This window comes from Panulirus ornatus, chromosome 55 (genome assembly GCF_036320965.1).
Source record: "Panulirus ornatus isolate Po-2019 chromosome 55, ASM3632096v1, whole genome shotgun sequence".
In the NCBI taxonomy this organism is placed as follows: Eukaryota; Metazoa; Arthropoda; class Malacostraca; order Decapoda; family Palinuridae; genus Panulirus; species Panulirus ornatus.
This window is the reverse complement of record NC_092278.1, coordinates 39851653-39865142: the sequence shown is the minus strand read 5'-3', so window position 1 is coordinate 39865142 and position 13490 is coordinate 39851653. Positions and strand designations below refer to the sequence as shown.

Below are 13490 nucleotides of genomic sequence, written 5' to 3'. Positions count from 1 at the left end.
TTGGTGGAATGCTTGCATAGAGTCATTGTACAAAGGCAAAGGGGATAAAAGTGAGTGCTCAAATTACAGAGGTATAAGTTTGTTGAGTATTCCTGGGAAATTATATGGGAGGGTATTGATTGAGAGGGTGAAGGCATGTACAGAGCATCAGATTGGGGAAGAGCAGTGTGGTTTCAGAAGTGGTAGAGGATGTGTGGATCAGGTGTTTGCTTTGAAGGATGTATGTGAGAAATACTTAGAAAAGCAAATGGATTTGTATGTAGCATTTATAGATTAGGAGAAGGCATATGATAGAGTTGATAGAGATGCTCTGTGGAAGGTATTAAGAATATATGGTGTGGGAGGCAAGTTGTTATAAGCAGTGATAAGTTTTTATCGAGAATGTAAGGCATGTGTATGTGTAGGAAGAGAGGAAAGTGATTGGTTCTCAGTGAATGTTGGTTTGCAGCAGGGGTGTGTGATGTCTCCATGGTTGTTTAATTTGTTTATGGATGGGGTTGTTAGGGAGGTGAATGCAAGAGTTTTGGAAAGAGGGGCAAGTATGCAGTCTGTTGTGGATGAGAGAGCTTGGGAAGTGAGTTGTTGTTCGCTGATGATACAGCGCTGGTGGCTGATTCGTGTGAGAAACTGCAAAAGCTGGTGACTGAGTTTGGTAAAGTGTGTGAAAGAAGAAAGCTTAGAGTAAATGTGAATAAGAGCAAGGTTATTAGGTACAGGAGGGTTGAGGGACAAGTCAATTGGGAGGCAAGTTTGAATGGAGAAAAACTGGAGGAAGTGAAGTGTTTTAGATATCTGGGAGTGGATCTGGCAGCGGATGGAACCATGGAAGCGGAAGTGAATCATAGGATGGGGGAGGGGGGCGAAAGTTCTGGGAGCATTGAAGAATGTGTGGAAGTCGAGAACATTATCTCAGAAAGCAAAAATGGGTATGGTTGTAGGAATAGTGTTTCCAACAATGTTATATGGTTGCAAGGTGTGGGATGTAGATAGAGTTGTGCAGAGGAGGGGGATGTGCTGGAAATGAGATGTTTGAGGACAAGTGCTTTGAGGTGGTTTGATTGAGTAAGTAATAATAGGGTAAGAGAGATGTGTGGTAATAAAAAGAGTGTGGTTGAGAGAGCAGAAGAGGGTGTTTTGAAGTGGTTTGGTCACATGGAGAGAATGAGTGAGGAAAGATTGACCAAGAGGATATTTGTGTGTCAGAGGTGGAGGGAACGAGAAGTGGGAGACCAAATTGGAGGTGGAAAGATGGAGTGAAAAAATTTTGTGTGATTGGGGCCTGAACATGCAGGATGGTGAAAAGCGTGCAAGGAATAGAGTGAATTGGAACGATGTGGTATACTAGGGTCGACGTGCTGTCAATGGATTGAACCAGGGCATGTGAAGCGTCTGGGGTAAACCGTGGAAAGTTCTGTGGCACCTGGATGTGGAAAGGGAGCTGTGGTTTTGGTGCATTATTACATGACAGCTAGAGACTGAGTGTGAACGAATGTGGCCTTTTTTGTCTTTTCGTAGCATTACCTCGCACACATGAGGGGGAGGGTTTTTTATTTCATGTGTGGTGGGGTGGCAATGGGGATGAATAAAGGCAGACTATGAATTATGTACATGTGTATATATGTATATGTCTGTATGTGTATATATATGTATACGTTGAGATGTATAGGTATGTATATTTGCGTGTGTCGACGTGTATGTATATACATGTGTATATACCATTTCCATTTACAACACTGAACACCCCATGTATACCAATTATTCCCTCAACTGCCACATTACTCACCTTTGGATTCAAACCACCCATCACTATAACCCAGTCTCGTGCATCAAAACCACTTACACACTCATTCAGCTGCTTCCAAAACACTTGCCTCTCATGATCATATCCACATATATATAAATAAACACCCATATACACACATGTACAAACATATGCATAACAACATATACATACATGTACATATTCATACTTGCTTGCCTTCATCCATTCCTGTCACTACCCTGCCCCACAGGAAACAGCATCGTTACACCCTGCCTTAGTGAGGTGTGCTAGGAAAACAGACAAAAAAGGCCACATTCATTCTCACTCACAGTCTGGCTATCATTTGTAATTTACTGAAACCACAGCTCCCTATCTACACCCAGGCCCCACAGACCTTTCCATGTATACCCCAAACACTTCACATGCCTTAGTTCAGTCCATTGACTGCACTTCAACCCCAATATACCACATTGTTCTAATTTACTCTATTCCTTACACTCCTCTCATCCTCCTGTTTGTTCAGGCTCTGATTGCTCAAAATCTTTTTCACTCCATCCTTCCACCTCCAATTTGGTCTCTTTATTGCCTCCACCTCTGACACATATATCCTCTTTGTCAATCTTTCCTCACTGATTCTCTCCATATGTCCAAACCATTTCAACACACCCTCTTCTGCTTTCTCAAGCACACTCTTTTTATTTCCACACATCTCTCTTACCCTTTCATTACTTACTCGATCGTACCATCTCACACCACATATTGTCCTCAAACATTTCATTTCCGACACATCCACCCTCCTCCGTACACCCCTATCCATATCCCATGCCTTGCATCCATATAACATTGTTGGAACTACTATTCTTTCTAACACCCATTTTTGCTCTCCAAGGTAACGTTCTCTCCTTCCACACATTCTTCATAGCTCCCAGAACCTTCGCCCCCTCCCTCACCCTGTGACTCACTTCTTCCATGGTTCCATCTGCTCCTAAGTCCACTCCCAGATATCTGTAACACTTCACTTCCTCCGGTTTTTCTCCATTCACACTTACATCCCAATTAACTTGTCCTTCAACCCTTCTGAACCTAATAAACTTGCTCTTATTCACATTTATTCTCAACTTTCTCCTTTCATACACTTTTTCAAACTCAGTCACCAACTTCTGCAGTTTTTCCCGGGAATCAGCCACTAGAGCTGTGTCATCAGCAAACAACAACTGACTCACTTCCTAGGGCCCTCTCATCCCCAACATACTGCATACTCGTCTCTTTCTCCAAAACTCTTGCACTTGCCTCCCTAACCACCCCATCCATAAACAAATTAAACAACCATGGGGATATCACACACCCCTGCCGCAAACCGACCCTCACTGGGAACCAATCACTTTCATCTCTTCCTACTAGTACACATGCCACACATCCTTGGTAAAAACTTTTCATTACTTCTAGCAACTTACCTATACTCTTGAAACCTTCCACATAGCATCTCTATCAATCCTATCATATGCTTTCTTTAGATCCATAAATGCTACATTTAAATCCATCTGCTTTTCAAAGTATTTCTCACATACATTCTTCAAAGCAAACACCTGATCCACACATCCTCTACCACTTCTGAAACCACACTGCTCTTCCCCAATCTGAAACTCTGTACATGCCTTTACCCTCTCAATCAATACCCTACCATATAATTTCCCAGGAATATTCAAACTTATGCCTCTGTAGTTTGAACACTCACCTCTATCACCCTTGCCTTTGTACAGTGGCAGTAAGGATGCATTCCTCCAATCCTCAGGCACTTCGCCATGATCCATACATACATTGAGTATCCTTACCAACCAATCAACAACACAGTCACTTCCTGTCTTGAATTCTACTGCAATACCATCCAGACCAACTGCCTTGTCAGATTCCATCTTCTGCTAAGCTTTCCTTACCTCTTCTCTCTCAACCAAACCATTCTCTCTGACCCTCTCACTTCACACACCACCCCAACCAAAACACCCTATATCTGCCACTTTATCATCAAACACATTCAACAAACCTTCAAAATACTCACTCTATCTCTGTCTCACTTCATCACTGCCTGTTATTACTTCCCCACTTGGCTTCTTCACCAGTGTTCCCATTTGTTTTATTGTCTTATGTGCATTATTTACCTCCTTCCAAAACATCTTTTTATTCTCTCTAAAGTTTGATAATACTCTTTCACCCCAACTCTCATTTGCCTTTTTTTTTTCAACCCTTGCACCTTTCTCTTGACCTCTTACCACTTTATTTTATACTTCTCCCAGTCATCTGCACTCCATCCTTGTAAGTATCATCCAAACACCTCTCTTTTCTTTTTCACTAACTACTTCATCCCACCACTCACTACCTTTCTAATCTGCACATCTCTTACCTTTCTCATGCCACATGCATCTTTTGGACAAGCCATCATTGCTTCCTAAATACATCCCATTCCTCACCCACTCCCCTCGTGTCATTTGCTCTCACCTTTTGCCATTCTACACTCAATCACACCTGGTACTTCCTCACACAGATCTCCTTTTCATGCTCACTTACTTTCTCCATTCTCTTTTCCCAAACATTCTCTCTTCTTTTTTGAAAGCCTCTACTGATCTTCACCTTCGCCTCCACAAGATAGTGATCAGTTGCCCCTCTCAGCTTATTAACATCCAAAAGTCTCTTTTACATGCCTATCAATTAGCACATAATCCAGTAATGCCCTTTAACCATCTCTCCTACTCACATACATATACTTATGTATATCTCTTTTTTCAGCACACAGATCCACAAGCTCGTCACCGTTTCCATTCTGAACACTGAATAACTTATGTACACCAATTATACCCTTAACTGTCACATTACTCACCTTTACATTTAAATCACCCATCACTAAAACCCGGTCTCGTGCATCAAAGCTGCTGACACACTCACTCAGCTGCTCCCAAAGTACTTGCCTCTCGTGATCTTTCTTCTTATGACCAGGTGCATAAGCACCAATAATCACCCATCTATCTCCATCCACTTTCAGTTTTCCCACAACAATGTAGAATTTACCTTCTTACGCTTTGTCACATACTTCCACAACTGCTTCAGGAGTAGTGCCTTTCTTAGCTCTTGTCCTCTCACCAACCCCTGACTTTACTCCCAAGACTTTCCCAAACCACTCTTCCCCTTTACCCTTGAGCTTCATTTCACTCAGAACCAGAACATCCAGGTTTCTTTCCTCAAACATACTGCGTGTCTCTCCTTTCTTTTCATCTTGGTTACATCCACACACTTTCAGACACCTCAATCTGAGCCTTCGTGGAGGATGAGCACTCCCCGTGTAACTCCTTCTGTTTCCCTTTGTAGAAATTGAGATACAAGGAGGGAACGAATTTTATTCATGCATGTAAATTCAGTTAATTTTCATAACACAACTGATTATTAATGAGGACAAGACTGTGTTGTATGAATTCTTCCTTTTTATTGCATTATTTTTTATGTGGTAGTATTTCCAGAGATGAATAAGGTAGGCTGTTGTATTCCTTGTTTAGTATGCATTCATACATTGCTGACATGTTTCCCCTCAACTGAGAAGAATATTCTATATACATTTCTTTGTCCATATGTAAATTTTAGAAATTTTTTTTTTCTTTTTTTTCCAGATATTGGGTCATGGATGAACATGGTGGAACTCAACTTAGGTACAAATCATCTGACCAAAGTCCCAGATGATATATCATGTTTACAGAACTTAGAGGTTCTTATATTGTCAAATAATCTTCTAAAGGTAAGTGTAATGTTTGTATGGTAAGTTATTTGTAGTCCAAACCCCATTAATCTGAGTTTGGTTGAAGCCCGTTTGTGAGTGTGGGCTCATGCTTGCTCTCTTGTACTGTATTCCAAAGCATAGAGGGTTATTATTGTAAAGAGATAAGCTAGACAGGAATTTTGATCAACATGATCAAAGATTATGAAATTTTTCAGCAGACAGTTGAAGATATCCAGAACTGAAGAATATTTTCAAAGAACATTATATCTTTATCTGTATATCTTTTATTATTATTATTATTATTATTGTTATTATTATTATCATTATTATTATTATTATTATTTCTTTTTCTTCTTTTAAACTATTCGCCATTTCCCGAATAGTTTAAAAGAAGAAAAAGAAATAATAATAATAATAATAATGATAATAATAATAACAATAATAATAATAATAATAATAAAAGATATACAGATAAAGATATAATGTTCTTTGAAAATATTCTTCAGTTCTGGATATCTTCAACTGTCTGCTGAAAAATTTCATAATCTTTGATCATGTTGATTATTATTATTATTATTATTATTATTATTATTATTTATATATTTTTTTTTCGCTGTCTCCTGCGTCTGCGAGGTAGCGCAAGGAAACAGACGAAAGAAATGGCCCAACCCACCCCCATACACATGTATATACATACGTCCACACACGCAAATATACATACCTACACAGCTTTCCATGGTTTACCCCAGACGCTTCACATGCCCTGATTCAATCCACTGACAGCACGTCAACCCCGGTATACCACATCGATCCAGTTCACTCTATTCCTTGCCCTCCTTTCACCCTCCTGCATGTTCAGGCCCTGATCACACAAAATCTTTTTCACTCCATCTTTCCACCTCCAATTTGGTCTCCCACTTCTCCTCGTTCCCTCCACCTCCGACACACATATCCTCTGTGTCAATCTTTCCTCACTCATTCTCTCCATGTGCCCAAACCATTTCAAAACACCCTCTTCTGCTCTCTCAACCACGCTCTTTTTATTTCCACACATCATGGTTGAGAGAGCAGAAGAGGGTGTTTTGAAATGGTTCGGGCACATGGAGAGAATGAGTGAGGAAAGATTGACCAAGAGAATATATGTGTCGGAGGTGGAGGGAACGAGGAGAAGAGGGAGACCAAATTGGAGGTGGAAAGATGGAGTGAAAAAGATTTTGTGTGATCGGGGCCTGGACATGCAGGAGGGTGAAAGGAGGGCAAGGAATAGAGTGAATTGGAGCGATGTGGTATACCGGGGTTGACGTGCTGTCAGTGGATTGAAGCAAGGCATGTGAAGCGTCTGGGGTAAACCATGGAAAGCTGTGTAGGTATGTATATTTGCGTGTGTGGATGTATGTATATACATGTGTATGGGGGTGGGTTGGGCCATTTCTTTCGTCTGTTTCCTTGTGCTACCTTGCAAACGCGGGAGACCGGCAAAAAAAAAAAAAAAAAAAAAAAAAAAAAAAAAAAATCTCTCTTACCCTTACGTTACTTACTCGATCAAACCACCTCACACAACACATTGTCCTCAAACATCTCATTTCTAGCACATCCATCCTCCTGCGCACAACTCTATCCATAGCCCACGCCTCGCAACCATACAACATTGTTGGAACCACTATTCCTTCAAACATACCCATTTTTGCTTTACGAGATAATGTTCTCGACTTCCGCACATTCTTCAAGGCTCCCAGAATTTTCGCCCCCTCCCCCACCGTATGATCCACTTCCGCTTCCATGGTTCCATCCGCTGCCAGATCCACTCCCAGATATCTAAAACACTTTACTTCCTCCAGTTTTTCTCCATTCAAACTTACCTCCCAATTGACTTGACCCTCACCCCTACTGTACCTAATAACCTTGCTCTTATTCACATTTACTCTTAACTTTCTTCTTTCACACACTTTACCAAACTCAGTCACCAGGTTCTGCAGTTTCTCACATGAATCAGCCACCAGCGCTGTATCATCAGCGAACAACAACTGACTCACTTCCCAAGCTCTCTCATCCACAACAGACTTCATACTTGCCAATCTTTCCAAAACTCTTGCATTCACCTCCCTAACAACCCCATCCATAAACAAATTAAACAACCATGGAGACATCACACACCCCTGCCGCAAACCTACATTCACTGAGAACCAATCACTTTCCTCTCCTCCTACATGTACACATGCCTTACATCCTCGATAAAAACTTTTCACTGCTTCTAACAACTTGCCTCCCACACCATATATTCTTAATACCTTCCACAGAGCATCTCTATCAACTCTATCATATGCCTTCTCCAGATCCATAAATGCTACATACAAATCCATTTGCTTTTCTAAGTATTTCTCACATACATTCTTCAAAGCAAACACCTGATCCGCACATCCTCTACCACTTCTGAAACCACACTGCTCTTCCCCAATCTGATGCTCTGTACATGCCTTCACCCTCTCAATCAATACCCTCCCATATAATTTACCAGGAATACTCATCAAACTTATACCTCTGTAATTTGAGCTCTCACTCTTATCCCCTTTGCCTTTGTACAATGGTACTATGCACGCATTCCGCCAATCCTCAGGCACCTCACTATGAGTCATACATACATTAAATAACCTTACCAACCAGTCAATAATACAGTCACCCCCTTTTTTAATAAATTCCACTGCAATACCATCCAAACCTGCTGCCTTGCCGGCTTTCATCTTCCGCAAAGCTTTTACTACCTCTTGTCTGTTTACCAAATCATTTTCCCTAACCCTCTCACTTTGCACACCACCTCGACCAAAACACCCTATATCTGCCACTCTATCATCAAACACATTCAACAAACCTTCAAAATACTCACTCCATCTCCTTCTCACATCACCACTACTTGTTATCACCTCCCCATTTGCGCCCTTCACTGAAGTTCCCATTTGCTCCCTTGTCTTACTCACTTTATTTACCTCCTTCCAGAACATCTTTTTATTCTCCCTAAAATTTAATGATACTCTCTCACCCCAACTCTCATTTGCCCTCTTTTTCACCTCTTGCACCTTTCTCTTGACCTCCTGTCTCTTTCTTTTATATATCTCCCACTCAATTTCATTTTTTCCCTGCAAAAATCATCCAAATGCCTCTCTCTTCTCTTTCACTAATAATCTTACTTCTTCATCCCACCACTCACTACCCTTTCTAATCAACCCACCTCCCACTCTTCTCATGCCACAAGCATCTTTTGCGCAATCCATCACTGATTCCCTAAATACATCCCATTCCTCCCCCACTCCCCTTGCGTCCATTGTTCTCACCTTTTTCCATTCTGTACTCAGTCTCTCCTGGTACTTCCTCACACAAGTCTCCTTCTCAAGCTCACTTACTCTCACCACCCTCTTGACCCCAACATTCACTCTTCTTTTCTGAAAACCCATACAAATCTTCACCTTAGCCTCCACAAGATAATGATCAGACATCCCTCCAGTTGCACCTCTCAGCACATTAACATCCAAAAGTCTCTCTCGCACGCCTGTCAATTAACACGTAATCCAATAACGCTCTCTGGCCATCTCTCCTACTTACATATGTATACTTATGTATATCTCGCTTTTTAAACCAGGTATTCCCAATCACCAGTCCTTTTTCAGCACATAAATCTACAAGCTCTTCACCATTTCCATTTACAACACTGAACACCCCATGTATACCAATTATTACCTCAACTACCACATTACTCTCCTTTGCATTCAAATCACCCATCACTATAACCCAGTCTCATGCATCAAAACCACTAACACACTCATTCAGCTGCTCCCAAAACACTTGCCTCTCATGATCTTTCTTCTCATGCATATTATTATATTCTTTTTTTTTTTTTTTTTTTTTTTTTTTGCCGCTGTCTTCCGCATTTGCGAGGTAGCTCAAGGAAACAGACGAAAGAAATGGCCCAACCCACCCCCATACACATGTATATACATACGTCCACACATGCAAATATACATACCTACACAGCTTTCCATGGTTTACCCCAGACGCTTCACATGCCCTGATTCAATCCACTGACAGCACGTCAACCCCGGTATACCACATCGATCCAATTCACTCTATTCCTTGCCCTCCTTTCACCCTCCTGCATGTTCAGGCCCCGATCACACAAAATCTTTTTCACTCCATCTTTCCACCTCCAATTTGGTCTCCCACTTCTCATTCCCTCCACCTCCGACACATATATCCTCTTGGTCAATCTTTCCTCACTCATTCTCTCCATGTGCCCAAACCATTTCAAAACACCCTCTTCTGCTCTCTTAACCACGCTCTTTTTATTTCCACACATCTCTCTTACCCTTACGTTACTTACTCGATCAAACCACCTCACATCACACATTGTCCTCAATATTTATATTATTATTTATTGATATTTATATATTTTGCTTCGTCGCTGTCTCCCGCGTTTGCGAGGTAGCTCAATTAAACAGACGAAACAAATGGCCCAGCCCACCCCCATACACATGTATATACATACACGTCCACACACGCAAATATACATACCTATACATCTCAATGTACACATATATATACACACACAGACACATACATATATACCCATGCACACAATTCACACTGTCTGCCTTTATTCATTCCCATCGCTACCTCGCCACACATGGAATACCATCCCCCTCCCCCCTCATGTGTGCAAGGTAGTGCTAGGAAAAGACAACAAAGGCCCCATTTGTTCACACTCAGTCTCTAGCTGTCATGCAATAATGCCCGAAACCACAGCTCCCTTTCCACATCCAGGCCCCACACAACTTTCCATGGTTTACCCCAGACGCTTCACATGCCCTGATTCAATCCACTGACAGCACGTCAACCCCGGTAAACCACATCGATCCAATTCACTCTATTCCTTGCCCACCTTTCACCCTCCTGCATGCTCAGGCCCCGATCACTCAAAATCTTTTTCACACCATCTTTCCACCTCCAGTTTGGTCTCCCACTTATTATTTTTATTATTATTATTATTATTATTATTATTATTATTATTATTATTATTATTATTATTGTTTTTATTATACTTAGTCACTGACTCCTGTGTTAGTGAGGTAGCGCAAGGAAACAGACGAAAGAATTGCCCAACCCACCCACATACACATGTATGTACATAAACACCCACACTCACACATATACATACCTATACATTTGAATGTATACATACATATACATACAGACATATACATATATACACATGTACACATCCACACTTACTTCCTTCATCCTTTCCCGTTGTCGACCCGCCACACATAAAATGGCACCCCCCTCTCCCCTCACGCGTGCGCGTGAGGTAGCGCTAGAAAAAGGCAACAAAGGCCACATTTGTTCCCAGTCAGTCTCTAGGTGTCATGTGTAATGCACTGAAACTACAGCTCCCTTTTGACATCCAGGCACCACAAAACTTTCTATGGTTTACCCCAGACGCTTCACTTGCCCTGGTTCAATCCATTGAGAGCACGTCAACCCCAGTATACCACATCGTTCCAATTCACTCTATTCCTTGCACGCCTTTTACCCTTCTGTATGTTCAGACCCCAATTGTCAAAATCTTTTTCACTCCATCCTTCCACCTCCAGTTTGGTCTCCCACTTCTCATTCCCTCCACCTCTGACACATATATCCTCTTTGTCAGTCTTTCTTCACTCATTCTCTCCATGTGACCAAACCATTTCAGTACACCCTCTTCTGCTCTCACCACCACTCTTTTTATTACCACACATCTCTCTTATCCTTTCATTACTTACTTGATCAAACCACCTCACACCACATATTGTCTTCAAACATTTCATTTCCATCACATCCACCCTATTCCACACATTCCTATCTATAGCCCTACACCTCGCTACTGTATAATATGTGTTATTATTATTATTATTATTATTATTATTATTATTATTATTATACATAATCAGTGTTTCCTACATCAGTGAGGTAGCAGCAGGGAACAGACAAAGAATGGCCCATCCACTCATATACACATATATATACGTGAACACCTATAAATGCACATATACATACATTCACATATCAACATATTCATACATATATATACACATACTAATACATACACGTGCAAAATTGTGATCCTTTCCAGACATATACATATGTATACATGTACATATTCATACTTGCTTGTCTTCATTCATTCCTGTCTCCACCCTGCCCCATAGGAAACAGCTCACTGTCCCCCACTTCAGTGAGGTAGCACCAGGAAAACAGACAAAAAAGGCCACATTCATTCGCACTCAGTCCCCAGGTGCCGTGTGTAATGCACTGAAACACAACTCCCTATCCACATCCAGGCCCCACAGGCCTTTTCATAGTTTACCCCAGACGCTTTACATGCACTGGTTCAGTCCATTGATAGCATGTCGACCCTGGTATACCACATCATTCCAATTCACTCTATTCCTTGCACACCTCTTACCCTCCTGTATGTTCAGGCTCTCATAGCTTATATCTTTTTCACTCCGTTCTTCCACCTCCAGTTTGGTCTCTCGCTTCTCCTTGTTTCCCCCACCTCTGACACACATATCCTCCTTGTCAATCTTTCCTCACTTATTCTTTGCATGTCCAAACCACTTCAAACACACACACACACACACACACACACACACACACACACACACACACACACACACACACACACACCTTGATTACTCACTCGATCAAACCACCTCACACCACACATATATCTACCCATCTATCTATTTGTATATCAATCTGTGTATATCTCTGACACCTATTCCCTTTAGGAACTCCCTCAAGGGGGTGGCCACAGCAAAAGAATCTTCAAACTGGTGAACTCCAGATCTGCTTCTTAGCCTTCAAAGCTTGACCCTCAAATTTAGTCTTTATATCTGTTGAACTCCATTAGTGTTTCTTAACCTTTAGTGCGTCACCCATAACTGGCCAGTGGCAGAGGGCATCTCCCATGCAGTGTTTTCAGAGGCTCCTGCCTAATATTCATACTGACTACCTTTACCTAATGTCCCAATCTACTACTTCTACCCAATGTTCATGCTAACTACTTTCACCAAATGTTTGTACCTAATTATCTATATTTATATTTATTTATTTTGCTTTGTTGCTGTCTCCCGTGTTAGCGAGAAAGCACAAGGAAACAGATGAAAGAATGGCCCAACCCACCCACATACACATGTATATACATACACGTCCACACATGCAAATATACATACCTATACATCTCAACGTATACATATATATACACATGTACATAATTCATACTGTCTGCCTTTATTCATTCTCATCGCCACCCCACCACACATGACATAACAACCCCCTCCCCCCTCATGTGTGTGAGGTAGTGCTAGGAAAAGACAACAAAGGCCACATTTGTTCACACTCAGTCTTTAGCTGTCATGTAATAATGCACCGAAACCACAGCTCCCTTTCCACATCCAGGCGCCACAGAACTTTCCATGGTTTACCCCAGACGCTTCACATGCCCTGGTTCAATCCATTGACAGCACATCGACCCCAGTATACCACATCGTTCCAATTCACTCTATTCCTTCCACACCTTTCACCCTCCTGCATGCTCAGGCCCCAATCACTCAAAATCTTTTTCACTCCATCCTTCCATCTCCAATTTGGTCTCCCACTTCCCCTCGTTTCCTCCACCTCTGACACGTATATTCTCTTTGTCAATCTTTCCTCACTCATTCTCTTCAAGTGACCAAACCATTTCAAAACACCCTCTTCTGCTCTCTCAACCACACTCTTTTTTATTACCACACATCTCTTTTACCCTATTATTACTTACTCGATCAAACCACCTCACACCACATATTGTCCTCAAACATCTCATTTCCAGCACATCCACCCTCCTCTGCACAACTCTATCTATAGCCCTCGCCTCGCAACCATATAACATTGTTGGAA

General features: G+C 41.5%; 1 protein-coding gene across 3 annotated transcripts in view; it reads left to right on the top strand.

Annotated features, from left to right (window-relative positions):
- The window catches only part of Sur-8 (leucine-rich repeat protein shoc-2), a 203127-nt gene that overhangs the window by 148731 nt on the left and 40906 nt on the right, over positions 1–13490 (top strand). For all 3 annotated transcript variants that reach the window (XM_071693535.1, XM_071693536.1, XM_071693538.1), the window contains one exon: positions 5416–5540. In XM_071693535.1, coding sequence (XP_071549636.1) covers positions 5416–5540 — 125 coding nt within the window. The remainder of the gene's footprint in view (positions 1–5415; positions 5541–13490) is intronic.